The sequence below is a fragment of the Phodopus roborovskii genome, unplaced genomic scaffold (assembly GCF_943737965.1).
Source record: "Phodopus roborovskii unplaced genomic scaffold, PHOROB, whole genome shotgun sequence".
In the NCBI taxonomy this organism is placed as follows: domain Eukaryota; kingdom Metazoa; phylum Chordata; class Mammalia; order Rodentia; family Cricetidae; genus Phodopus; species Phodopus roborovskii.
The window spans coordinates 20,255,590-20,283,585 of record NW_026126460.1 but is presented as its reverse complement, the minus strand read 5'-3'; the positions used below and the strand labels follow the sequence as shown (position 1 = coordinate 20,283,585).

Below are 27,996 nucleotides of genomic sequence, written 5' to 3'. Positions count from 1 at the left end.
GTCTGGAACCGCAACCCTACTACCTCAGTCTAGGAGGATGACAAGATCGCACGGAGTAGTTTTTGGAAATCTTTTAGGAATCAAGCACCAGACACTATTTTGTGTGTGTGTATTTTTAAAAACAATCTCTTTATTTTTATTTTGTGTGCATTGGTGTTTTGTCTGTATGTTCGTCTGTGTGAGGATGGTGAATCCTGGAGTTGGAGACAGTTGTGAGCTGCCATGTGGATGCTGGGAATTGAACCCCACCCCGGGTCCTCTGGAAGAGTAGTCAGTACTCTTAACTGCTGAGCCATGTCTCCAGCCCACTGTTTTGGTTTTTAAAGTAATTTTTATGTATCTGGGTGTTTGTCTGTGCACTTTGTACCTGCACAGGAAGCCAGAAGAGGGCATCGGATGCCCTGGAACTGGAGTTACAGACACTTGAGAGTCACCCTGTTGGTGCTGGAAAGAGCAGCCAGTGTTCTTAACAGTTGAGCCATCTCTTTGCCCCAGGTACTGTGTTTTTAAGTCTTAAATTGATGGTTAGATGGGCGTGGTCCCTAGCACACAAGAGGTAAAGCGTTTGTCTAAACTGGAAACGGGTGATCCAGTAAGCTGGGTGGTGACCTCCAGTTGTCTTGCTGTGTCCCATTGCCTTGCTTGCTGGATCCAGTGGACCAGTGTGCTTCTCTCACCCAGAGCTCTCCCCATCTTCCTGCTCCTCCTTAGGGAGCCCATACAGGAAGTGCTGGTGGGAGCTGTGGGTCAGAAAGGTGGCTCCGTGGGCAATGCAACAGGTCCAGGCCTGGGAAAGGAAGGCCCATGAATGAGAGAGGCGAGTGTTCTGCAGAGGTCCCATGTACCTCTCTCTCCTGCCCTCCCTTATCCCTTGGCTGGCTCCAATACCAGATAGGCAATAAGGCCCAAGTAGCCCACAGCCAGCACAGCTACAAGGCCAAAGTAGGCAGGGTGCGGGAGGCTGGGCAGGTAGCTGACCACAAAGTAGAGGTTGATGGCACAGATGAGTGCCATGATGCAGGACGTGATGACTTTGCTCAACCTGTGGGATGAAAGGATGCTGAGGGCTGGCTGGCTGCAGCTGGACCAACTGGACCATCTCCCTACCTACCGCTACCCCAGGACCTCCGGCTGGGGACAGAGATGCAAGATACCCTCCTTCTGTGGCCTGTCTAGTCTAGAGCAGACAGACCCCATTGGCTACCTGGAGGCCCTTCAAATTTCACACTGGTAAGAGGTGTGATAAAGGTTAACCCAGGTTCTAGAAAGAGCCCCCCCCAGTCCTGATTCCCATAGTTAGCAGCTGTGACACACTGGGCAAGTCCTTTAAGGTCTGGGGGGGGGGGTTGGGAGGGGTAAGGGGAGCCCTTGGTTTCCCAGAATGGTGGAGATCACCATTGTTCCTGCCTCTGCATGGCTGTGAGCACAGAGGGCAGCTCTGGGATCTGGTTTGGGAGGGGAGTACTCACAGGCCATTGGCAAACTCCTGCATGACGGCTGGCATGCTGGTGAAAGTCAAGATGGGCAGCACAGCAAAGGGCAGCTGCGGAAGTTGAGGGACCCTGCCTTGGTATGACAGGGAATGGGAGCAAGGAGCCTCTGGGGAAGTTCCCTAAGAGCTCTGGGCAGTATTCTCATGGGTGACCCTTTTAAAGCAGGGGAAAGTATGGAGGGTTCTGGCCTCAGGCTGTTGGACTTTGAATGTCAGCTCAGCCTCCAGTCAATTAACTTCATGTATCAGCTTTCCCATCTGTGGAATGGGAACAGTGGGGACTCTTGCTCCTTAGGGTGTCTATAGAATCCTCTGAGGGTTTAGGACCGAACCTAGAGAGAGCTGGGGTAGGGGGGAGGGAGGTTCTGTGCTCCTTAATGACCACGGTCTCACCAGCAAACTCTGCAGAACATTGAGTAGATCGTTGAGGCTGGATAGGTCCCTCAGGTCTCGGAAGACAGCCACAAGCACAGTGGGCAGGATGGCGCAGGAGCGAGTGAGGAGGACACGTGCGAAGCGTGACCACCGCAGCTTCAGGAAGCCCTGAGTAAGAGCAAGCACCCGGATGGTGCTGTGCAGCTCCGTTGTCTCAGACTCCCTCCCACCTCACCCCTACATTTGCCCATCTTGGGAATGGGGGCAGCTCTGACCCTTGTTGGGAGGGAGAGGATGCGTGGGAAAGGGAGGATTCCCATAACTGGTTGCTGAATATGGAACAAATTTGGGGATTCTGGCTGTCATCTCGCCCCTCTGCAACTCAGAAAAGCCCAGCGTCCAAGCCTACAGCAGTGTGTCTGCTGTCCTTGGCCAGTGGGCCCTCAATGCCCACCTCCATGACGAACTGTCCTGCATAGGTGCCAGTCATAGTAGAACTCTGCCCAGCTGCCAGGAGACCCACTGCCCAGATGTAGAGGGCAGCAGGGCCAAAGAGACAGCCTAGGATCACACCCTGAAAGGAGAAGGTGTGATCAGACAGTGGCCCCGCCCACCAGAGGCTCCACCCCAACAAGGCGTGGCCAGACATCTGGCCTGAGTGGCACTTACTCCTTGGTAAATATCCACTGACACTGTGTGATTATCCCTAGGGAAGATCTTAGCATAGTTGTGGAGGCTGCTGTTGGCACAGATGTTGAACTGTAGGCAGGAGGCAGTAGGAGACAGATGGGAAAACACAAACTCACTTTTGGAAAATCAGGACCCCAGGCCCTGATCAATTTAAAACCTGAGGCCCTCTAAATCTGGCTAGACATACTTTGCTAATAATGGTTTTCCTTTTCTTTTTATTGTCTTTATTTCTTCCTTCCTCCCTCCCTCTCCCTCCCTCTCTTCTTTCCTTCCTTTCTTTTCTCCTTTCTCCCTTTTTTTGAGACTAAGTATCTCTATGAAGCCCTCTGTGTCTTGAAACTCCCAGTGTAGACCAGGCTGGCTTTGAATTCACAGACATCTGTCTGCCTCTGCCTTCAGAGTGCTGGTTTTAAGTGGGCCACCACACCCAGCTTGTTTTTATTTCTCTTATGAATTTGCTATTAGTATTTAAAATGCAGCTTCATATGGAAACTGGGCTTCTGTCTCTGGGATCAGTAAGACCTGACTCTGCCACTTACATTCCCACACCCCCCTCTTCCCAAAGAACCCTGCAGTCCTCACTTGAATTTGAAAATAGGCACACCTTTAATCTCAGCATTCTGGATTAAAGAGGCAGGTGGGTCTCTGAGTTTAAGACCAGCCTGGTCCACAGAGTGAGTTCCAGGACAGCCAGGGCAACACACAGAAAAGCCAGGGCAACACACAGAAAAGCCCTGTCTCCAAAACCAAAAGCAACCAAACAAAAAACCAAAACCAACCAACCAACCAAACAAACAAACAAACAAAAAAAAAAAACAAAAACAAAGCAAGAAAAAAAATAAGCTTTAAAGTCCCCCATAGAGCCCTCTCCTCTCTTGCTGAGTGGTAGGGTGCCACAGCTGGGGCGGGGTGGTGCATCCTCACACACTCAGGACTTATAGCAAGGCCTTCCAAGTGCAGTGATTAGGGAATCCCAGCTGCTTCCTGCCCGATGCATCCCCCCCCCACACACACACAGAGGACTCAACCTTTAGCAAATGCACAGCACTGACTATAGAATTGTGACAGTCCCATGATGGAGGACTACTCGTAGAGGGTGACAGACCCAAGTCTAGATCCCAGAGAGCCAGGAGGAGAGCCAGAGGAAGCACAGCAGTTAAGGGCCTTTTGGGGGCCCCACTCCCTCTGGCCCAGCCACTCTATACCCCCACCTGCAGCTGCCTGCCTGCACTGTTCCAGCTCCCTGAGCACCCATTGGTGGGTGGCTGGCTTCGTGTGTCTTCACATTTCCCCTGGATGTGATATATACAAGAGCAAGGTCCGGGACTCCTTGCACACTTCACCCTGTGGCTCTCAGGTGGTGCCGGATACCAAAGCAACAGCTCGGCCATTGTGGCAAAGTGATTGATCACCTGTCTTCTGGGAGTTGAGATGATGAGGAAAGAGGACCCTAGAGCCCAGAGTCTGGCAGAGACCCCGGGAGATGTGGCCCTGTGACCTGAAACCCCTGGCAAAGCTGAGGGGCAGATGGGGGCGGGGCACACAAACACAGCTGGTACACAGGATCAGTTTGGCTCACCGCTTCCTCATTGGTTTGCTGGTAGAAGGCCTGACCAAAAACAGCCATGACGAAGAGGTTGATGATGAAGGACACAGACAGAGCGATGGCGGCTTCAATCAGGAAGTACATGTTGGCTTCTCGGATGTCCACCCGGCGGGTTCTGTCTACCTCTCTGGACTAGTAAGGTCAGAGGTGGAGGGAAGGACCAAAGTCTCTGAGAGGCCCCGATGTCCTCCCCCCCACATTTATACCTGTGTTCCCTCTGAGTCCCCTAGGTAGTAGCCTGGTTCAGTCCTGATCAACTGCCCGCTTCCTGTAGCTTTGCCCTTGCCGGAGGTCTGGTCCGCAGTGACAGGTTATGCCTGACGTGTGCCTCCACCCCATTCATTCAATGTCTGGTCCATTTTTGCCTCCGGACCTTTGCCTTTGCTGTTCTCCCTGTTCACATTGCCATCTTCCATCCTTCAGTCTATCTACCAGACTTTTAGTTTGTTTCTTTGTGAGCATCTTTCTTCATCCACAATTCCTTTGTTTACTTTGTCCTTGTCTGGATTCCCCCACACTAAGATGCAGGTGTTTCTGGGGGTGGTAAGGCCTTGACTGACTTACACACCTCCCCTGGCTCCCAGCACACCTCAGACCCATTATTACGGGCAGACTGAACAGCAGAGAAGGACTCCAACATTATCTACGACCCTCAAGAGGCAGGAGTCCAGGCTCAGGAACAGGCTCCTGGCTCCTCCCTCCCCTCCACTCACCTTGACCAAGGCTGAGTGCAGGTAGATGTTGTGAGGCATGATGATGGCACCCACAATGCCCACTGCCTGCAGCAGCTCGGGCTGACCACAGCCCGGGCAGGACGGCAGGAACAGGCCTTGAAGCAACGCTCCTTGGGATGGACGTGCTACCACATACTGTGGAAAGGAACTTGGTCAGCCCACTAAAACCACCCTCCCTTCCATGGCATCCCAAAGGCAGGTAAGGAGCATGGCTAAGGGCTGTTTCCATAGACCCCCAGGCTACCCAGAAGGAAGGGAAGCGAGTGATCTTGAGGAAAAGGGTATAACTCTGATTTCCCACCTCATAACCGAAGGTCAAAGCCATAATAGTAATAAGAAGTCCAAAGAAAGCTTCCAGCTTGCGCAATCCTAGGGGCATGGCAAAGGAGTATAAAAAACGAACTCCAAACCCCTGTCACAAACACTCAGTGGCCGTTTTTGGGAACTTTGTCCCAGGCACTGGGCCAAGAGCTTAACATATTTTTCTCATTGAAACTTTACCACAGCCCTATGATGTCTGGGCTGTTCTTTCCCATGTTACAGAAGATGAAACCGGAAGCCCTTGCTCAAGGCACACAGCGGGAGTAAGGGGGACCCACAGCTCTGGGAGGAGCCAAGGTTCCATGAGGGCAGCCCTATCCACTCTCATCCCCTAAGAAGAGGGACTTTCTCTCACCATAGTTATCCAGGAAGAGGAAGAAGAATGTGTCCACGATGGTGATCAGGACGCCACCCCACAGGGGGATGCTGAAACCACATAGGTCAGGTCAGCCCAGCATGGCCCAGATCTGGAGTTCCAACCCTCAGTGGAGAGTCAGGAACCCAAGTGGCCTGGACAGCTAGAGTGAGCAGAGTGTGGGATGTGTTGAACATGGGTAGCCACCCAGGAAGGGCAAAACTGGGTAGGGGGACCGGGTGTGGCCGGGAGCCCTGACCTGTGGGATGTGATTCACATGTGTGTGACTTTACACATGTCACCTTACAGGCTGAGAAACATTCATTCCAGCCCTACATGTAAGGAATGGGGTGATACAGAAGACCCAGAGAGGTCGTCGGCCTGGAGAGCAAACAGTGACTCCCTCCAGCCTTGGACTGAGGTGGGTTCCCTAGCATGATACCGTCCAGCTGAGAGCAGATTGAAGGAGATAGCCGTGCCGATGACTTCCTGCATGTCTGAGCCCATAATGGCTAGCTCGATGGTCAGCCAGAGGACGGTGCGGGGCACCTATGGGGAGGAGATGTTGCTTCCTTAAAAGGAGGCAAGCTGTTTACTCTTCACATGCTTTTTGGTGCTCTGCACTGAGCTGTGGGACCAAAGACAGATGGGCTGTGGTGGTGCACGCCTTTAATCCCAGCTGGGCAGAGGCAGGTGGAGTGTTGTAAATTTGAGGCCAGCCTGGTCTACAGAGTGAGTTTCAGGATAGCCAGAGCTACACAGAGAAACCCTGTCTCAGAAAACAAAAACAAGAAAATGACATGCTTAAAGGAGTTTGCTATGGCGTCTTTGTGTCTCATGAGGGCTTATGTGCTGGAAGCTTGGTCTCATGTTGAGACTTGGGGGAACCCTTTAGAGCAGAAGACAGACCTGGCGACAGCGGTCTGACACTCCAGAAGCTAAGGCAGGAGGAAGAGTAAGTTCAAGGATAGCCTGGGCGCCTTGGTAAGACCCTGTCGCAAAGAAATAGTGAAGATGGCGGGGGACACAGCTCAGTGTGGTAGTGTTTGTCTGCACTGGTGAGGATTGTAGGTCCAGTTCCATGTTCCCACCCCCCAAATAAAGCCAAGCAGAAATTGGTTCCTTGAACATATAGAGATGTGAGCTAATCGGCCTTTTGTCTTTTTCTCTCCCCCCCCCCTTTTTCTGTGCTGGAGAGTCTCAGGCCATGTACATGCTAGTCATGGACTCCATCATTGTGTTACACCCAGCCTAATCTTTTCTCGGTTTTCTTTCTTCTTTTGGGTAGGCTGGGGTAGAAAGACAGGGTCTCGTTAAGTAGCCTTGACTGTCCTGGAGTTCACTATGTAGACCAGGCCGGCCTCAAACTCACAGAGAGCTACTTGCCTCTGCCTCCTGAGTAATGGGGTTAAATGGGTGTATTATATCTAGAGGCGGGGGCATGTGGGTCTTTCTGAGTTCCAGGCTAGCCAGCGCTGCACAGTGAAACTCTGCCTCTAAATAAATAAATAGAAATAAATGATCTGGCTTCAAGGACTTTGCTTTAGCAGCAGACACAGACTAATTCCAATAGATACTAAGAGAAATGGGTTCCCCTGCTCCTGGTGGCATTTTTGGCGGTGATGCCAGTGAGACTAGGAGTCTGCAGGTATTCTCATGGTTACTTAACCGGGCTGTAAGCTTCTAAACGGCTTTGGGGCGCCTATGACTGGGGGAAGGGGTTATCAGCTTTAGTGACACCTCCCCCCCCAACTTCCAGCCCTTCTGGCTCCTGAAAGGGTTAAATTAGAAAAGGGCTGGAGATTAGTTCAATGGTTGATTGCTCATCTTAGCATGAGGAGCTCCTGGGTTTAATCTCTGATTTTGCAAAAAAAAAAAAAAACCACACACAAAAATACAAAAACAAACATACAGAACACAAGTGAACCAATAAAACAAAAATCCCTTTGAAATATTTCATGGTATAATTTTGGTGGTTTTGAGTGGATATCAACAACGCCCAAGTTCCCCAGCCCAGCAATGACTAGCCCTGAGCTGCTGTGGCTCTCCGTTTATGTGCTATGAATTGAACCTGTGTTTCTGTTAGCCAGCTGGATCTGTGATGCCTAGAGCTGATGATGTATTTATTTTGTGATGGAAGCAATAAATAACTGTTCAGGGATTAAGACCTATAGATACCTCTGCCTCTTCCCGGCTCACCTTAGGGTAGTAGAGATGGCAGACTTCACCCAAGTCCTTGCCTGTCACCACGCCTAGCCGGGCAGCCAGCCGCTGGCAGAGCAAGCCTAGCACAGTGGCCCATAGCAGCACCCAGAGCAGCTGCAAGGGAGTAGAAGGGACCCTCAGCCAAAGCAAAGGGTGGCCTGGAAAGACTATGCCACATAGTATAGCCTTCTTTCTGAAGGTTCCCGGGGAACACCAACATCCCCTTACTCCCTAAGCCCCCAGGCCCCGACTCTCCACCCCCACTCCCTAAGCCCCTATCTTCCCACCAACAACCCCTTACCCCCCTCTTCTGGCTTGAACTTAATCCCTGTTCCCAGGCAAACCACCCATGCAATTTTCCATGGAGAATTGGGGTCTTAATTCTCTTAGCCAAGATACCGCCCAACCCCACAAAGCCAGTGTAGAGGCCCAGATTCAGTACTTTAAATCCAGCCACAGCACCAGCTTGAAGGTCCGACTCAATATTCCCTGGGTCAAGGAAAGCGATGCTCATGAGGAAGCCAGGCCCTGTGAAAGCCCACAGTTTCCTCAGGCTGAATGTGCCCTGGGGGAGTAAGCAGAATCAGGCCATCTTAGATATGGGGGTGGTTTTGGCTGTCCTTGGCCAGCCCCTCGGCTGAACCCAGCGGGTATCTTCAGCCCAGGCTGGCCATCCCTGTGCTCCACCTCCCACCTAGTGCTGCCCCCAACAGGGAGGAACCCGTGGGAGGTGCTGAGTCACCGTGGCTCTGCCTTTTGGATGGGTCACATTCTGCAGCAGGCTAGCATGTGACCTCTTGCAGGCTTGTCAATAGACCTCAAAGTCCCAAGAGAGGGACTGACCCTGTTGTAGTTAAACCTCCCTGTCCCAGCTCTTCCCTCCCCAGCCTTTCTCATACCTCAGGCCCTTCTCTCTAGGGACCACTTGAGGTCTTAGTCACTCAATCCTATTTTTGTGTCTGGCCAGTCAGCCTAGGAATCTGCTTGGATGGTGGCATTAGAGAGTGAGATCCAGTACCCACAGGATAAAAGCCCAAGCCTGGAACCCACAAATTGTTCTCTGACCTCCACGTGCATGGACACACCCAGTTCCAGGACAGCCTCTAAAGCCACAGAGAAACCCTGTCTCAAAACCCCCACCCCCCAAAAAGAAGAAAGATTATAGCAAGACTGTGTGACAGCATCCTAGAATCATCCTGATGCTTCTCTTTACCCCTGTGCACTTCCCTGCGTGGTCCCTTCCTCCAGTGCTAACATAGTCTCCAGGCTCTCCTTCCCCTCACAGGAAAGCTGAGGTCCTCTAGAGAAACGTTTGACTACTTTTCAAATAACTCCAAGGTACCCACTTAACCACTGTTGTGGGTCAAAGAAGATGGTACAAGTCCTCAGTAGAGCCAGGATGCTCTCAGAACACTTCCAGCATGCCTACCTGCTCTGTGCTGGGGATGGGGATCTTCTCACTCAAGTAGGTCTCCCGGGGAGGCACTTTTGGAGGTGCTGTGCCAGGCAGGTTGGAAATGGAGCCATAGCTAGGCCTGTTCAGCCGCTGGAGGCTCTTGTCACCTGTGAGGGACCCCAGGATGCTAGGTAGGTGTGCGCTTCTCTCAAGAGCCTGGGATTCCAGCTACCTGCCTCCTCCACTAACTACTCCAGCCCCTGTGACTGGCCAGTCCATCCCTGTGTCAAGCAGAGGTTTCGAGAATCACTTCCCTCCCAGTGAGCACAGAACTTCTCCAATCCAAATCTCCTGAGTCAGGGGATTTGTGAGATGTGAGGCCCAGAGAAGGGCGAGCCAAGGCCCCCAGCTTAGCTGCTGGGCCCCATGCTCTGCCTCCTCCATCTACTTTAACCCACAGAAGAGCCTGACTCCGGTCTGTCTATCCGACCAGAGCCCCAGAGACCAGCAGTCTTTCTTGCTGCCTTAAGTCTCCCCCAGTCTTGGTCTCCTTGTCCACCCTCCCCAACTCAATCACACCAAGTCCCTAGAGGTCACCACTCACGAATCATGAGGCAGCAGGTGTCTGATACAGTCTGTGTGTGGTCAGCTTGCCCAGCAACTTCTCAATCTGTTCCCTTCTATGGGTTCTGGCACAAGTGAGTAAGAATGGGGGAACCTGCATCCTTCCCATCCTGGCCAGACTCCTATCTCTGTATCACCAAGTGCATGCCCACAATTTCACACATTCAGTATTTCGAAACACCAAATGCAGAAGTGGGCAGTGGTGGCGGAAGGGGCTGATAACCCACAGCTTTGACCCTTGTTCCTCTCCGGGCTACCCTGTGCTCCATAATACTTCTGGTCTTGTTCCAAAATTATTTCTGATTGCAGGCATTTCCTGCCTTTTGAGTATTAGTGGTCACATCTCGTGGTCATCACTCACCCACCCACCACTACACACACACACAAACACGCACACACACACACACATAAATGATAAATGCTCATACATACACACTCATACAGTCAGGCCTTTTATCTCAGTCTGAAGATCAAGGGCCAGGAGTTGACCTAATGTGAGGGAGAGAGGCAGAGAGTCCATCTGTCCTGTATGCCTTCAAGGACCTCGGAGGTAAATATTTCCCAGGTCCTGCTATGGATGAATGCTGCATCCATAACACAGAATGAATTCCCGGGCATTTACTCCAAAGAAATTCACAATATGTCCAAAAACCTGTGCATGAAGTTTATAGCAACATTGTTTGTAATAGCCAAAAGCTGGAATTACCCCAGCTGTCCATCAGCTGGTGAGTGAATCACTGCTTGGCAGTAAAAGAAACAAAGTGTCACTACATATAATAAGGAGGGTAAATCTTCAGGAAGTTACACTGACTGAAAAGTTCAAAGCTTGGCTGGGCTGCAAACTGAATGTAATATCCCAACAAATTAGTGAAACCTTGTCTCAAAATGCAAAGTAAAACCGTAGTAGTAATAGGGGAGCAGTTTAGTGGTAGAACATTGGCTTAGGTTAAAAAAAAAAAGTCAAAAGCTTACCTATTAGTTCAATGTATTCAATGTAGTAGCACATGTCTTCAACCCCCATGACTCCAGAGGCCGACATAGGAGAATAGTAAGTTCCAGATGAACCTTGCACACACCAGCTTCATCCTTTGGTTTTTCAAGACAGAGTGTAGGTAGCTCAGGCTGGCCTCAAACTCACAATCCTCCTACCTCTGCATCCTGAGATTATAGGTACATGTCACACTTGCCTTGTGTGTGGTGTGCATGCATGCATGCGTGCGTATGTGTTTGGAGATGAGAGAGAGAACCTTGGGGATGGTGGGTGTGTAGATATGTGTGGTATATACATGTGTGTGACAGTGCTCTGTTGCACACTCATGCAGAGCCCAGATCAAGATATCAAGTGTTTTACTCTCTGTCTGCAGCCATGCCTGGCTTTTTATATGGGTGCTAAGGATTAGAACTCAGGTCCTCATGCTAGCAGAGCAAATGCTCTTACCCATTGAGCCATTGCCCTAGCCTGTCTTTCTTAATACAGTGGCAGCAAAGGAAGATCAGATCTGTGGTTGCCCCAGGTTAGGGATAGATCAGGTAGAGGATGGATGTGGTAGAAGGAGTCTTATGGTGTTGTGATGTGGCAGATATGGAAACCACATATAGACCAACTTTTCAGGACTTAATATACCCACAAGTCCATGCACCCCTCCACAGCTAATGAATGAGTCTAAGAGAAAGTGAGGATATTATGGTCCAGGATAATGGTCCATGACATTGGATCAGTGTTGGTATTCCAACTATAGTAAAAAGCAGAAATGCAAACAGACATTTGAACACTGTTCCTAGCAACATTATTCACATTAGCCCAGGAGTGGAAAATACCCACATGTCTGTCAACACATGGACAAATACAATACAGTATGAACATGGAATGGGATGAAACTGAACATCACAGAATTATGATGCATTAGATAATACAGCTAACCTCCCAAAACATCATGTTGGCTGGGTGTACTGTTACATGCCAGCCATTATGAAACTTGGGCAGAGGATACAGGAGTTCAAAGTCAGCCAGGGCTACAAAGTGAAGTTAAGACCAGTCTGGTCTGCAGTTGTGGTGGTTGACATCAGTTCTTTGGAACTCTGAATGTCACAAACACTGATGCTCACAGTAGCTTGTCAGGTTTGCTCACCACCATTACTGTCAAAATGTTCATGACCCCACAACATTTATGTGTTAAAGTCACTACCAAGGTGATGATAGGGCAGGAACCTTGGGGGTACTATTAGGTGTCAAGGACTCTACAATCATGAGATTACTGCCCTTTATAACAGAGGTTTGAGGGGCTGCCTGGGGATGTAGTTCATTTGATAGAATGCCCGCCTAGTGGATTCCATCCCTAGCATAAACAGGAAGCTGTGGTTCACACGTGAATCCAAGAGGTACAGGTTAGGAAGCTAGCTGCCTATGCTTCTTGAGTCCCTGTCTCAACATCCCTCAAAACAAAACTTGGGTCCTCCACAAAAGCAGTAAATGCTCTTAACTGCTGAGTCATCTCTCCAGCCCAGGTCGGCTTACTTTGCTTGTTTGTTTTCTTGCTTTTCTGTTTGTTTTGTTTTTTTGTGTGTTTTTTATTTATTTATTTATTTATTTATTTATTTATTTATTTATTTTTTTGGAGACAGGTTTTCTCTGTGGCTTTGGAAGCTGTCCTGAAACTAGCTCTTGTAGACCAGGCTGGCCTCCAATTTACAGAGATCTGCCTGCCTCTGCCTCCCGAGTGCTGGCATTCTTTTCTAGGTGGTGGTGAGTATGTCTAGATTCAGGGTGCCACAGGTTAAAATCCTGTTCCCCTCTCTGCAGGATCTTATGTAGCCTACACAGGACTCAAGTGAACTGAAGAGCTCCACTTGCTTCTTTGCCAAGTGCTAGGACTTTTGGTGGTGTGGCCCTAGTCGTTTCTGCCTCACCTCCTCATCTCTTAACTTTTAATATCATTTTGAAACAGGGTCTTGCTGTGTAGCCCTAGCTTGCCTCAAAACTCACAGCAGTTTTCCTGTGTCAGCTTCCTGAGTGCTGATTACAGGTGTGTGTGTGTGAACCATTTCTCTGAAATGGCCATAACCGTGGAAATAGCATCTAGGAAGAAAGGATAAAACTTGCTGAGTAAACAAAGTTATACTTCGAATTTTTGACAAGAGACAGAGACAGTCCCTGTTGGCAGAGTGACACAGGGCAAAGGAACCTGCTTATCTCCCAGTGAACCCACAACCAGGATACCCGACCGGGCCATCCACAATTTCTCGCTCCTAGCTATCTGCCTTGTCCTTTTCCAGATCCAAACTCTGGTTGTCGTCGTAGTAGTAGTAGTCGTCGTCGTCGTCGTCGTCGTCATCGTCATCGTCGTCATCACTCTTCTCGTCGTCGTTATCGTCATTCTCCTCGACTTTGTCATTGTCATCGTCCTTGATGTAGTTGCTTTCTTCTTCCTTGTTGGCCCTGTAGTTGACGTCCTCATTGACTTCATCATCGTCGTAGTCATATTCGTCAGCGTAAAAGTACTCCTCTTCCTCCTCTTCCTCCTCTTCCTCTTCCTCCTCTTCCTCCTCCTCTTCCTCTTCTTCCTCTTCCTCCTCCTCCTCGGACTCCAGCTGGCGGAAAGGGCTCGGCCGGTGTGAGGATCGTAGGGCAGGGATCGGCGGGCGCAGCATCGCGAAGGGCCCGAAGTGCTCTGCAGCGAAGGTGACCACATCCTCGGGCCGCCGGAGCAGCAGGAAGAGGAGGAAGTCGGAGATGAGCGCTTGGGCCTCGGGGTGCTGCCGCAGATAGCTGGTGTGGCTGAGGCGTAGCTGCTCCTAGTGGGGCATGGGGCAGTCCCCCACCAGAGCTGAGCGATTAGCGAGGAGCGCCAGGGCTGGGACCCCTTATCTCCCGGACATGCTCGTTTCCGCACTCCCCGTCAGTCCGTAGTAGGGAAACAGGTGGACCCCCTAGGCTGGCTGCAGCCGCTTCTCACCTTCCGGTTCAGGAATTTCGAGTATAGCTCCAGGTCTTCCTCCCACACCAGGGGCTTCTTACCAAACCGAGGCGGAGGCTCAATCACATCTGAGTGGAGTGAGCAAGGCACCTGTGTGCTCGCATACACAGGGCGACCCCAGAATGGCAGAGGTCCAGCCCTAAGGCTTGGAGCCTGAGGCTGGAGGGGGGCCTCCTCTCCACCTGATTCAAAGATCCTGACCCACCCCTAGCGCTGGATCCTTCCCAAACAAGAGACCAGGCTCCTTCCACCTTCCCTTCACCGTCCCACCCTGCCCTGAGCCACTTACCCTCTTCCCTCAAGAGGGGCATCTTGGTGATGATACAACACCCTGGAGAGCCCACCTGGACTCTCTTAGCCAGGTGCCTGCGGGACAATACAGAAGAAGTTGGGGAGAGTCTGGGCAGTGCCCAAAGGAAAACAATGAGCATGAGTGTGGCTCAAGCTCTCCCTCACCCACCCACCTACCCCTCAGTGTGCTGGGAGCCTTCTGGGAAACGACTAAGGTTAAATGAAGGGCATAATGGTGGGGCTCTAATCAGAGGATCGGTACCCTCATACCAGAAAGAGAAAGAAGAGACAGCTGTCTTCCCACTGGCTCACTGAAGAGAGCCAGAGTGGTGGCAGCCAGCAGAGATCTCATCAAGGAGCCAGCCATGTTGGCCATTGTTTAAGCCACATTAATTTACCTTGTGTGTGTGTGTGTGTGTGTGTGTGTGTGTGTGTGTGTGTGTACAATGCACATGCATGTGTGGAGGTCAGGGAACAACTTAGAGGAGTTAGTTCTCTCCTTCCACTCAGAGTTTCAGGAAGTTCATGAACTCAAGTCATCAGACTTGGCAGGAAGCTCCCTAACCACCTCCCCAGTTGAGCCGCCCCTTAACTTGGGCCTCCTTTTTTTGGAGGAGGCCTTTCTACTGTAGATGGCCCTCAGACTTAGGACCATCCTCCTGTCTCAGCCTCCCAAGTGCTGGGATGACAGATGTGAGCACCTGTGCCAGGCTCATCTGTGGTGTGTTGTCATGGCAACTGCCTTGAGGCCTCTGCTTCCTCTCCTTATCTTTGTAGTTCTTGGGTCCTCTCCCAGATAACCTCAAGCATCTGGCCTTGCCTTAAAAAATAATGCACACCAGCCAGACAGTGGTGGCACACGCCTTTAATCCCAGCACTCAGGAGGCAGAGGCAGGCGGATCTTTGTGGGTTCGAGGCCAGCCTCATCTACAGAGTGAGTTCCAGGACAGGCTCCAAAGCCAACGGATAAACCCTATCTTGAAAAACAAACAAACAAAAAAAGCACATCTATAGTCCTAGCACCTAGGGTACTAAGGCAGAAGGACTGTGAATTTGAGGCTAGCCTGGAATCACTTTTTTTTTTTAATTAAGCAAATGAGATGGACAAAGCAAAGGTACACCCAGAACTCAATGACAAAATGTCCTTGCAGTTTTGTAGGCACGGGCACCATTTGAGGTGAGACGTATCCTATCTTCCTGGTCTCTACCTGGCATCTCTCCACAGCGCCTCTCTGCCTCTCTCCCCAGCATTCTCCTAGCCCTGCCTATTTTCCTGCCTCTACTGGCCAATCAGTGTTTTATTCATCAAACAATAAAAGGAATATATATTCAGAAGGACATCCCCCATCATGGCAGTGCCATGGTGATAACAGTGACCCCGGTGCAAGATTCCACGCATGAGTGTCCTTTCTTCATGGTCGGAACACTCATACTTTGGTCCTCCCCACCAGTGGCTCACCCATCGGAGAGCAAGTAGAATTGGCAGGAGAAAGGGATGCCCTCCTCAGAGTGTATGGTTTGCTCCACGATGAACATTTCAGCCTGCTGGTTGCCCACTTGGATTGTCTGGAAGCCGAGGGATTGCTGCAGCAGCCAAAGTGTAGAATACAGTGAGGTGGTTGCCCATCACAGTGCCCCCATCATCTCAAGCCCTTTCCTCTCCTCAGGCCTTCATCCCTGCTCACCAGTGTTAAGCAACCCTTAGCAGTTCAGTTTGTCACGTACCACAAAGTTTGAATTGCATCCTCAAGATAAGTTGGGGATTCTTCACAGCCAGCTCCAGCCACCCCCTGCCACCTCCTCCCCAAGACATCTTAATGGAGGGGTGCTGCTAACATTTTGTTACAGGGTATGAGGGTCAGTGTGGGGAGGGAGGTGCTGTACAATGAGAGACCCTGGACAGTGCTTTAGGAAAAAAATCCTGAGCCAGCTTTTGGGAGGCAGGGGCAGGCAGATCTCTGAGTTCAAGGCCAGCCTGGTCTACAGAGTGAAGTTCCAGGACAGCCAGAGCTACACAGAGAAAGACTGTCTCCAAAAAGAAACTAAAAAAAAAAAAGAAAGAAAGAAAGAAAGAAAGAAAGAGCAAATGGCATTCATTCTCCAGCCACGCTGAGGAGAGGTTACAGTCTGAGGCTTGATGAGAGCTCCTGGAGAGGAGACAGGATCAGCCCTTTCAGTCTGAGGTAGAGTGTGCCTTTACCCCAACCTCAGAAAATGACGGGGTCCCAGGGATCGGTTTCCCAGGAGGAGTGGGAACAGTTGGGCCCCTCCCAGAGGATTCTATACATGGTGCAATGCTGGAGAACTACAGCAGCGACCTTTCAGCCGAAGTGTGGACGACCAGGTGGAGAAGGACCCCAGAGACCTAGATGGGCAGGCAAGGCCATTATAACCCTCAAGAACCAACTAACAGTTGAAAAAAGAGGCAATCTTTTTGGAAAGACATTAAATCTGAACACAGACTTTGTTTCGTTAACACAAGTTCCCTATAAATATGATTTATATGAAAAAAAAAAACCCTTCCAAGTATAATTCAGATTTGCTTAGTAGTAGAAGCTGTATAAGAAAAGGGTGAGGAGTGCAATGGATTTGGGGAAACCACTTCTGTGTCTGAAGCAAGAGAAGCCCCATGATGGAGTAGACTACTCAGAATATAATGGGAGTGGAGGTTCTCAGACACAAAGAACCCATGTTGAAACACCAGAAAATTAAGAACTTGGTTCAGCCTTTTGTCTATAATTACTGTGACAAGGTCTTCTTCAAGTCGCTCCTCATTAGCCATAAGAGGATACACACAGGAAGAAAACCCTATGAATGTAATGTGTGTAAGGAAACCTTCTCCCGTAAGGCAAACCTCATCAAACATCAGAGAATTCATACCAGAGAGAAGCCCTTTGAATGTCCTGAGTGTGGAAAAGCATTTACCCACCAGTCACACCTTTCTGTGCACCAGAGAGCACATATGGAGAAGTCGTATGAATGCAATGAGCATGGAAAGACATTTGCTCAGAAGTTTGAGCTCACTACACACCACAGGAGAGCGGCTCTATGAGTGCAACAAATGTGCAAAAACCTCCTTTAAGAAGTCAAACCTCATTATACCTCAGAAAATTCACACAGGGGAAAAGCACTATGAGTGTAGTGAATGCAGAAAATTATTTATCCAGAACTCACAACTTATCATCCATATGAGAACTCATACTGGGGAAAAATCCTATGGATGTATTGAATGTGGCAAAACTTCCAGCCAGAGATCAACTCTTAGATTACATCTGAGAATCCACACAGGAGAAAAACTCTAGAGTGTGCTGAGTGTGGGAAAGCCTTCAGCAATAAGTCCCAACGCAGGGTCCATCAGAGGGTTCACATAGGATAGGTCCTCAGGCTACAATCAGATTGTAGCCTGATGGAAAACCATCAAGCCAGAATTCTCCCAATGAGGGAGAAGCCTTCTTGAAGATACTGAAGGAACTTGGTAAATCACATTGAGATGCAAGCTAACTCAAAAACTTAAGACAAAAGGATACCATAAGAATATTATATTGAAAGTTATTATATATATATATGTATATATATACATATATATACATATACATACATACATATATATGTATATATATATTCAGTACCCACATCTCCAGATCCAATTGTAATAGACATACGGAGCTCTATTTTCATGAGCTTGTATGACTTTTTGTGCTGCTGGGATTCAAACCTAGGGTGTTGCCTGTGCTGGGCAAGTTTTTTACCACTGATCTATAATCCCAGTCCACAGTGACCTTTTTACAATCTTGAATGAATTGAATATTCTAGGATGAGAAATAAAGTTTAGATAGACAGTAAAAACAAACTCAAAAAAACCCACTAATACACAGACACCTGTGGTTGACCACTGCCCTCCACCTGCACAAACCTGCACGTACATTTGTGCTAGTGCACACACCCACACATACACAGAAAGTCAGGTGTGGAGGTGCACACACACACACACACACACACACACACAGAGGAAGTCAGCTGTAGAGGTGCACACACACGCACACACACACCTATACATAGAAAGTCAGGTATGGAGGTGCACACACACACACACACACACCTATACACAGAAATTCAGGTGTGAAGGTGCACACAGAGAGAGAGAGAGAGAGAGAGAGAGAGAGAGAGAGAGAGAGAGAGAGGAAGTCAGCTGTAGAGGTGCACACACACACACACACACCTATACATAGAAAGTCAGGTATGGAGGTGCACCCCCCACGCACACACAGAAAGTCAGGTGTGCCAGCCAGGTGTGGGAGGGCACACATGCAATTGGAATCCCAGCATTTGGGAGGTTGACCTGGGAGGACTGAGAAGCTACAGCCAGTTTGGGCCACACCTGCGCACACACACAACCTGCTGAACAAAATAAAAAGGTGTATCTTTGGACTGAGGTATAGCACGATGGCGAAACATTTGCCTAGCACTTTCAAAGCCCTAGATGATGTGTAATTTTTGTTGTTGTTGATGAGACAGGATCTCATGTAGCACAGGCCAGCCTTGAAGTAAATAGGTAGCTAACCATGACTTTGAACTCTTGGTCCTTCTGTCTCTACTTCCCAGGTACTGCAATTTCAGGCACGTGGCACCATGCCTGGCTTTAGATGATGTATACTGTGTGTGTGTGTACCTGTTCATGCATGCATGCAGGTATACATATGTTCGTGAGTCCATATGTGTGTGGGGGTTTGGCATGTATGTGCATGTATGTGTGTGACTGAGAAGAACTTCAGGTGTGTTCTTCAGGAGCTATCCACGTTGAAATAGTTTTTATTTTTTAATGTGCATGCATATTTTGCCTACATGTGTACACATACATACATAATTACACGTGTGCCTGGAACATGGGTTACAGAAGGTTGTGAGCTGCCATGTGGGTGCTGGGGGCTGATTCTAGGTTTTCTATAAGACCAGTAAGTGCTCTTACCCACTGAGCCATCCCTCTACCCCCACCTTGTTTTTGTTTTTTAAAACAGGGTCTCTCACTGGGACCCGAGGCTGCCTTATTCAGCCAGGCTGTCTTCACATCTGCAGTTCTGGGATTATAAGCGTGCACCATGTATATGGGTTTTGGGGGTGAGTCAAACTCAGGTCCTCATGCTTCCCTCACTGAGCTACCTCTCCAGCCTTAGAGGATGTATATTTAAAAAACAGACTTCCATTATATTTCTTTGTGCATTGAAGTTCATGCAAAGAAGATTGCTTCCCACCTTCCCATTCCCCACTCATTCCACCTGCTCCATCCTCAACCTTCCTCCCGTCAAGTTCAGTTCTTACTTGCTGTTGCCCTAGCTTATCGCATCTCATCCTAATGAATTAATACCCACCCACCTTGGCTACAACTCTCTCCCACTGCCCACTTGTCTTTCCCACCTCTGTGGTCTTCCCCATCCTTCTAATTTGCCACCAGGCCAGTTCTCTAGCCCAGAGAGAGTACTCACATAGGTGCAATAGCATAGTTTGCCCTCGGTGTCCAAGGCCAGGAACCGAGCACCGCTGGGCACTGACTGCCGCCAAGCCATCACTCTCAGAAGCACCAGATTGGCGATGCTGGAGACAAAGCCCTTAAGTGATTGACAGGGGAAAGCAGAGACTCCAGTCTTCGTTTCCTGTTTGGAGCAGATCTGAGTCAGGGACCTGGAGCTCAGAAGCGGTAGGAGATATCCAAGTCTGGTGTTAGGTGCGGGGTTCTTCTCAATGCCTTGGTCTTGGCATCTATCTGCCTCACACGAGCTTGTCCCCACTGTGGTTCTAAGGTTGTGGGAAGTGATTCCCACTTGGCTTTCACTCTTACCTCACCCTCCTTGACACTTCTGGTCACAACCATCTGGTCATCCTGCTTCATAATACTCATCTTCCGTTCCATGGGGAGGATGGGAAACTAAAGGCGGGAACACATGGGAGAATCCAGTGCTCACTCTTGAGAGGCTACCCACCTTCCTTCTACTTTGTTTGTTTGTGTTTTGTTTTTCTGAGACAAAGTGGTTCAGAAGAGCATGGAACTCTATGTAGCCCAGGATAGCCTTGTACTTGCAGCAATTCTCCTGCCTCAACTTCCCAAGCACTGGCTAATACAGTCGTCATCTTCTTCTTTTTTTCTGGGACAGGGTTTCTCTGTGTAACCCTTGGAACTCATTCTACAGACCAGGCTAGCCTCAAACTCACAGATATTCACCAGCCTCTACCTCCTGGAGTGCTGGGATCAAAGGTGTGCACCACCCACACCCCAGCTTCAGTTTTATTTTTATTTACGAAAGACAAAATCCAAGTGTCACGACTTGGATCTAAAATAAAAATGACAACCAGGGCCAGCAAGATGTCTCAGTGGGTAAGAGTACACAACACAAGCCTGACAACTTGAGTTGGAGTCTGGATCCTAAGGCCTCTGGTAGAAGGAGAGAACCAACGCCCAGACATTGTCCTCTGACTGGTTCCTTTTGTATCCTCCTCCAAAATAACAACAACAACAAAATTAAAATGGCAAACAGCTCCCCGTGGTGGTATACTCCTATAATCATAGCATTTGAGAGACTGGGGCAAGAAGATTGAGCTGGAGTCCAACCTTTTCTACCTAAATCCCTGTCTCAATAAAGCAAAAAGATAAAAATAAGACATATAACAGATGGACAGAAAGCCTTATAGCCTGATGTATGTATGGTTCAGCACTTGGGAGGGGGAAAGCAGGGGGATTAGGGGTTCAAAGTCATCCTTAGCTACATGTCAAGTTTGAGGTTAGCCTGGCTATGAGACTGTCTAAAAAAAAAGAAGAAGAGCTGGGTGGTGCCCGCCCTTAATCCTAGCACTGGGGAGGCAGAGGCAGGCAGATCTATTGAGTTCAAGGATAGCTTGATCTACATAGCTAGTTCCAGGACATCCAGGGCTACACAAAGAAACTCTATCTCAAAAACAAAAACAAAAACAAAAACAAAAGAAAAGAAAGAAAGAAAAGAGAAGAAAAAAGAAAGGAAGGAAAGAAGGAAGGAAGGAAGGAAGAAGGAGGAGGAGAAGAAGGAAGAAGAAGAAGAAGAAGAAGAAGAAGAAGAAGAAGAAGAAGAAGAAGAAGAAGAAGAAGAAGAAGAAGAAGAAGAAGAAGGAAGCCCTTCCATTTAGGGAGGTCAGGAATAGGGCCATGCTATGTTATAGGAAAGCAAACCAAGGTACACCACAGAACAGAACACAAGCTTGAAGTTGGTAATAGATTCTCTGGCAAAGCTATTATGCCCAAGTTATCTCCCATGTTCAGATAGGTCATGGCCCCTTGGAGGAAGTTATTGGAAGGCTGGGTGAGGGGTGTAGAGCCTGAAGATTTAAAGGTTAGGTGGTGACAGGCTCCAGGGAATAACCAGACTCTGGGAAAGGCCATGTCACATGGCCTTGGGAAATGGACAGGCTTTCAGGCTGGAGGAGGCTCTAGCGGGCTGGGTCCATTTGTGCCTTCATAGAGCATTAACAGCACTAATGGAGGTGGCTGTCCATCAGGCTGTGTGTGATGGAGGAGCAAATTGATGGTAGATGGTAGTGCGATATTCTCCTGGGGTCCCCCCCAACTCCCGAAGGGTCTGTGTTCTTGCTTACCCTCGACCCCGCGGCAAGGCTAGGGGAGGCTGGGAGTAAGTACCTTGATGAACTCATGGCTGTGCTGCTCCATTAGCTCCAGATTATTGCTTAGGTAGCCTGGGATACAGGGAGGCAACTGCTGATATTACAGGAGACAGGAGTCTGCGACGGACCCTAGGGAAGGTGCTAGCCCAGACTGGCGCAATGTCGCCATGGGGAATTGACAGGGTGGTCAGCACGCTCTTGTCCTGGGAATAGCCTCCTCTCCCCTTCCCCCATGGCTCACCCTAGTCCCCAGGTAAGTTAAGGGTGGGTGCAGAACCCAACTGAGGACTCATGGATTGGAGTGGGGGCCGTGGAGGGAAGATGTAGTTCGGGGCAGCCGGCAAGCTGAACTCTACCTAGGAGGGAGCTTCCACACAGTGATTTATCTAGGAAGCCTCGGCTAAAGGCGTGAACCATTAGACAGTGGGTCAGGATGCCCAGGCTGTCTTTGTACTTTCCTCTCTGCACCTCGATGGTCAGCTCTCCCTGAGGTTCCCCTGTGTCTGAGACAATGGCCAGAGTCTCAGAGAAGAACAGCAGAAGTTCCTCCGTCCCTGTGTGGCGAGAGAAGCTCCCTCCAGGTTCAGCCTCTACACCCCTCAGCACCCACATACCCCTTGCCATGTCTCCCTTGTCCTTGCCAGCCCTGCCACCCCTCCCTGTCATCAGCAGGTGCCAGCTAGTGAATAGCCCTATCTCCCCCACAGGCTTGTCCCTCCACAAACTTTAGCAAATAGGTATCAGGTCTTTTCTGAGTCTCAAGGGAATCAAACAGAAAGAGACAGGGCCTGCCTAGGCCTCCTGTATTCCCTGGTCCCCAGACTCACACCTCTCCCCATGCCCACCCCACCATGTGGCTCACGGAAAGAGTCAAGGAAACTGATGGCTTCAGCATTGGCCTCTGGGAACGGCTGCTGCTCTTGTTGCTGTTGCTGTTGCTGATGCTGATGCTGATGCTGCTGGCTTACATGGTGGTGTTGGTTCTTCGCTCTGGCACCTACAAGAGGAAGAATAAACTAAGATGTCAGACCCTGAGGAAAGGGGCAGGGTAGACAGGGGCACCCTAACCTTGATCCCTGTCCCCAGGAACTAAATTTACTAAGACCATGCTCAGGTAAGATTGTAAGGGAGAAATATCCCTTCTCCTTCTACCCACAGATCAGCAGCCCACTCCCCACCTGTGGGGGAGACTTTGGAAGACATGCTGATTGAGACTAGTCAGTCTGTGGCTAGTTGTCTCCATGGCAACCGGAAGCGAGGTACTGCCCCTTAAAGGGCAATCACCCTATTTTATTGAGCCTAGATTTGCCAGGCTGTGGGGCTTAGCCCAAGCTTGAGAGGTAGGTTGTCCGGCAGAGGGAGCCTTTGACATTCATAAGAGCCAAGGGTAAAGCGGTTATACAACTTTTGTGGAAGCGAGATGGCTCAGCTGTTGAGAGCACTGGCTACTTTTCTAGAGGACTAGGGTTTGAATCCAAGCATCCACATGATAGCTCACAACTGTCTCCAGTTCTGTGGGACCCAACTCCCCCTTCTACATGCACATACACCTGGCAAAACAACCAAATACATAAATTATAACAATAATAAAAGGAAGTAGTGGATGCGTGTCTCATTCCAGCACTTCTGACTCCGAGAAAAAACAATCAGGAGTTTACAGCCAGACCTAGGCTCACACACAGAGTCCACCTCAAGGTTGTCTGACTGTCTTTGTGAGCTATAGTCCTAATATGGATGAATATCTCTAACCTCTCATTCATTCATCACCTTCATGCTGGTGGAAAAGCCATGCACATTCAGTAGAAACTATTTCTAGCTCCTGGGCCCACCACTTGTTGTTCACTTTTCCTGCAAGCTGCAACTTTCGGCCAGCCAGGCAAACTGGAGGCAGAGCATCCTACACTTTGCAGAGGGCTGTGTGGCTCATAGCCTGCTCCCTTTTCACCTTACCATGCTGTCACCGATGGCAAGTGCTCAGAGATCTAACCCTTCACAAGTGAAGGTGCATTCATACATGTAGGCATAATGACAATAGCACTGGGAAGCATGGCAAACTCTTTGGTTGGCTGGTTGGTTTTGTTGTTGTTTTAGAGACAGTGCCTCTCTCTCTCTCTCTCTCTCTCTCTCTCGATATATATATATATATATATATATATATATATATATATATATATATATATATCCCTTGACGCCCTGGAACTCACTATGTAGAACAAACTGGCCTTGTACTCATAGCGATCCACTTGCTCCTGCTTCCCAAGCACTGGGGTTAAAGACGTGTGCCACCACACCTAGCTTCGTAGCAAATGCTTAAATGACATCTGTCCTCAGTCGTACATGGTTTTAATGGCATTTATGGACATTGTCTCATTTATCAGACTAGCTTGGCCCAAAGTACTTTCCTTGTTTTGTTTTGTTGCTTTGAGACAGGGTCTTGTGTAGTTCAGGCTGGCTTCAAAGTTAATATGACCTGAAGTCTCTGACCTTCCTGTCTCCCTGTCCTGAGTGCTAAGATTACAGATGTGTGCCACCACTCTCAGTTTATGAGTTGTTGGGGGATCGAACCTATGGCATTGCGCATGCTGAGCAAGTACTCTACCAACTGAGCTGCATCTCAACCACTGAAGTACTTTAAAAATATTTTTGACATAAGGTTTCTCTATATATTGATGAGAACTCTCTATGTAGACCATGTTGGCCTTGACCTCATAGAGATTCACGAGCCTCCTGAGTGTAGGGACTAAAGGCATGTGCCACCACCTGGGCCTTTATTTTTTTTAAAGATAAATTCTTACTATGTAGCCCAGGCTAGCCTAGAGCTTGTCATTATTCTGTCTCTGCCTTCCAGTTTTGGGATTACAGGTATGCACTGCCATGCTTGGCTGACATACTTTATAACTTCAACTTTGTGGATAAGAAAACCAAGGCATAGAGAAGTTCAATGGCACCAAACATTGCATAGTTAAGATGGGACCAGAAAGGGTTAGACTTGAGTCTATGCATTCAGGCAGCAGGTGGGCAGGATAGCGCCTGGTGTGACTCAGCACTTGGGAGATCAGGGTAAGAGAATCAGAAACCCAGATCATTCCCAGCTATATATTGAATTTGAGGCTATCTTGGGTTGTATGAGACTCTGTCTCAAAAAATGAAAAATCAACCTGGGCAGTTGTAGCACATGCATTTAATCCCAGCACTTGGGAAGCAAAGGCAGGCAGATCACTGAGTCTGGTCTACAGAGTGAGTTCTAGGACAGCCAGCACTTCACTGAGAGACCCTGTCTTGAATAAAAATGAAAGAAAGGAAGGAGAGAGGGATGGAGAAAAAAAGGAGAGAGGGAAGGAGGGAGGGAAGGAAGAAAGAAAGAGAAAGGAAGGAAGAAGAAAAAGAAAAGAATTGAGTTGAGGCAACAATAAAGCAATAGGTGAAAGATGACTGGGTGAAAGGTGATACCTTGAATAGAAACTTCTGGTGCATTGGGTCTTCTGGAACTGTAGTTACAGATGGTTGTGAGCCATGTGGGTGCTGGAATGGGGTTCTCTATAAGAACAGCAAGTGCTTTTAAACATTGAGTCATCTCTCTAGCCTATTTAGTTTTTAATGAGTTTATTTATCATTATTGTGATGTACTTTTTGGGCTAGTGTGAACATATCCTAGGGTAAGAGGACAAGCTAGGTGGGTGGAAATTGGGGGTGTTGGGTAGGACAAACAGGCTCTGGCCACTGAGGTAGGCGTCTACTGAGCAGCATCCACGATCTGGAGAAAAATGCTGTGTGCTGAGTTCTGCAAGTATTAATACATTCAGTGCTCACATCAATCTTCTTGTCTTGGTACCATTATATCCCTGTTGACAGATGATGAACCCAGGTTTAGAAAGGCCACCTGCCTATAAAAGGGAAATATGGACTCCAATCTATCTGGGGTTCCAGAGTCTTTGCTGGTTTGTTTGAGACACAGCCTCACTGGATAGCCCTGCCTGGCTTGGAGCTTGCTATAAGTCTGTCCTCAAAATTATAGACATTCCTCTGCCTCCCCCTCCAAGTACAGGGATTACAGGCCTGTGCATCATACTTGGCTGTAGCTCTTATTCTTGAACACTGTGTTCTAGTGCCCAATGGACTGGTCCTGTGCTTATTACAATATCGGCAGAGGGAGACATTGCTCCTTAGCTGTGCATCTCTCTTAGTTCTAACCAGTTCACAAAACTCAGTGACATCACCTGTCTCTGGATACATGCAGCCAATCAGAGGCAGGACCTATCTTTGTATCCAGAGCAACCCAACTTCAAATCCCCTCTCCCATTAGGCTTGAACTTGGCCTGTATGAACCTTCAGGATTGGGTTCTCATCCAGTTTCTTCTTTCTTCTTTTGTTTGTTTTGTTTTATTTTGTTTGTTTTAAGACAAGATTTCCTGTATGGGTCTGGCTGGCCTGGAATTCATTATGTAATCCAGGCTGACAGTAGACATCTATCTGCCTCTTCCTCTCCAGTGCTGAGATTAAAGGTATTCAGGCCTTACACCTGATTTCAATGGTTGTGCCTGTGAGCAGGACTTCAGAAATCAAGATGGTCCCAGCCTCTCACTGACATATGCACAGACACATGAACACACACATGAACATGCACTCAAACATACACACGGCTCCCACATTCGTGTCTGCAATATGGGAAAAAGAAATGAACCAAAAAAACGGGCCATTTGCTGGTCGCTTTTGAAACTGAGTGATTCCCATACCTTTGGGGTCATACCTTGTGTTTCACCTCTATTTCCAGTGGACGTTGGTGGGAGCTTATACCTAGGTTGTTGGGCATTGTTTCTAGTGTCAGCCACCTGCTGTTTGGGGCTCTTCCCCTTCCAGTTCAGTGTGATAATGTTGGGACTGATGGAGCCCATCCTTGGTCATATGACCCGAGATGGACCAGTAGAACTTCATTCCTGGAACTAAAGGAGATTCTGCAAGGCTTGATGATCTGGTAGCCTGTGAGGCTGAAATTTCTAGAGACCATCTGTGTCCTGCAAGGAGAAAGCCAGATAGGGGAGAAACAAATACAGAAGAGAGTAGAACTGAATGAAGATATTCTTATTTATTTTTGTTTGTGGTTTTTTTTTAATCTTTTGGTTTTATTGTTGCTTGTTTGATTGTTGAGACAGAGTAGGCTAGAGATAGCTGCGTGTAGCCCAGGCTGACTTTGGGCTCCTGCCTCTCCTGCCTCTGTCTTTGAAGTGCTGGGATTATTGGTGCGTGTGCCACCATACTGGTCCTGCTCCTGTTGTGAGACAGGGTCTCGTCGCTTGGGATGTAGCCCAGTCTGGCTTCAAACCTGCAATCCTCCTACATATTCCCCCTAATGAAGATGTTCTGAATCCCTGGCTGAAGTCATCACGATGTGACTTGGAGTATATCAAGTTGCCTACCCAACCCATGGATGCTGTCCCTCTTACAGCCTCCAAATTACTTGCCCAAAACATTGCCAATCAGGACAGAGCTGGGATTGATCCCCAGGGGTCTAAGGCTGATGGCACCCACTGTTCTATGAACAGAAACCTCATGTGTGATTGTTTGGGAAGCACCGGCTGAAGATATACATGCTCACCTGTCATTCAAACTGTATAGTCAGGTGGGAGGATCCCCAAGGCCCCGTTGAAATGCTTCCCCAGCCCAAGAACTATCAATAAGAGCTCCTTCCAGTGAGCATGCCCAGAGTGATCTGTGTGGTCCAGGGCCTGGGGCTTATCTACTAGGACAGCAGTGAGCCAAACTCATCACAGAGCTAGCCTTCATGAGGAAGGTGAGGATCATGGCCCATCCCCACCTAAGAGGGAGGCTAACCATGCTTGCCTGGCTTGGTATGGTGCTCTACCAGTGTGTGCTGGTCTTCAGCCATATAAGGCCAACTGTAGAAGTATTACAGTAGGGGTCCCTTTATTTCATGGTTTCCCATTTTAAGAAATATCTTGAGCCGGGTGTTGGTGGCGCACACCTTTAATCCCAGCATTTGGGAGTCAGAGGCAGGTGGATCTCTGTGAGTTTGGGGCCAGCCTGGTCTATAGAGCTAGTTCCAGGACAGGTGCTTGTTTCAAGCTGGAGAGATGGCTCAGTGGTTAAGAGCACTGACCTGGGTTCAATTCTCAGCACCCACATGGCAGCTCACAGATGTCTATAACTCTAGTTCCAGGGGATCTGATGATGTCACACAGACATACATCCAGGCAAAACACCAATGCACATAAAATCAGAATAAACAAATCACTTTAAAAATCCTTTTAAAAAAAAGACATATCTTTAATTACCG

At 48.8% G+C, this 27,996-nt stretch overlaps 2 protein-coding genes across 2 annotated transcripts; both read right to left on the bottom strand.

Annotated features, from left to right (window-relative positions):
* Nucleotides 1-97: 97 nt before the first annotated feature.
* Nucleotides 98-9,860, bottom strand: Slc11a1 (solute carrier family 11 member 1). The gene is made up of 15 exons (XM_051190460.1): nt 9,779-9,860; nt 9,208-9,341; nt 8,221-8,343; nt 7,773-7,892; nt 6,016-6,122; nt 5,574-5,644; nt 5,199-5,266; nt 4,877-5,032; nt 4,137-4,295; nt 2,537-2,626; nt 2,322-2,441; nt 1,886-2,035; nt 1,470-1,543; nt 889-1,042; nt 98-787 (listed from the first exon to the last, which is right to left on the bottom strand). The coding sequence occupies exons 1-15, from the start codon at nt 9,783-9,785 to the stop codon at nt 674-676; spliced, it is 1,647 nt and encodes a 548-aa protein (XP_051046417.1). The 5' UTR covers nt 9,786-9,860; the 3' UTR covers nt 98-673.
* A 2,646-nt stretch (nt 9,861-12,506) lies between these two features.
* Nucleotides 12,507-26,596, bottom strand: Catip (ciliogenesis associated TTC17 interacting protein). Its single transcript, XM_051190647.1, has 10 exons — nt 26,452-26,596; nt 22,567-22,701; nt 22,061-22,258; nt 21,721-21,776; nt 19,897-19,983; nt 19,544-19,711; nt 15,523-15,647; nt 14,062-14,138; nt 13,752-13,840; nt 12,507-13,590 (listed from the first exon to the last, which is right to left on the bottom strand). Exons 1-10 carry the CDS (start codon nt 26,594-26,596, stop codon nt 13,045-13,047), a joined length of 1,626 nt encoding a protein of 541 aa, XP_051046604.1. The 3' UTR covers nt 12,507-13,044.
* Between the last annotated feature and the right edge of the window lie 1,400 nt (nt 26,597-27,996).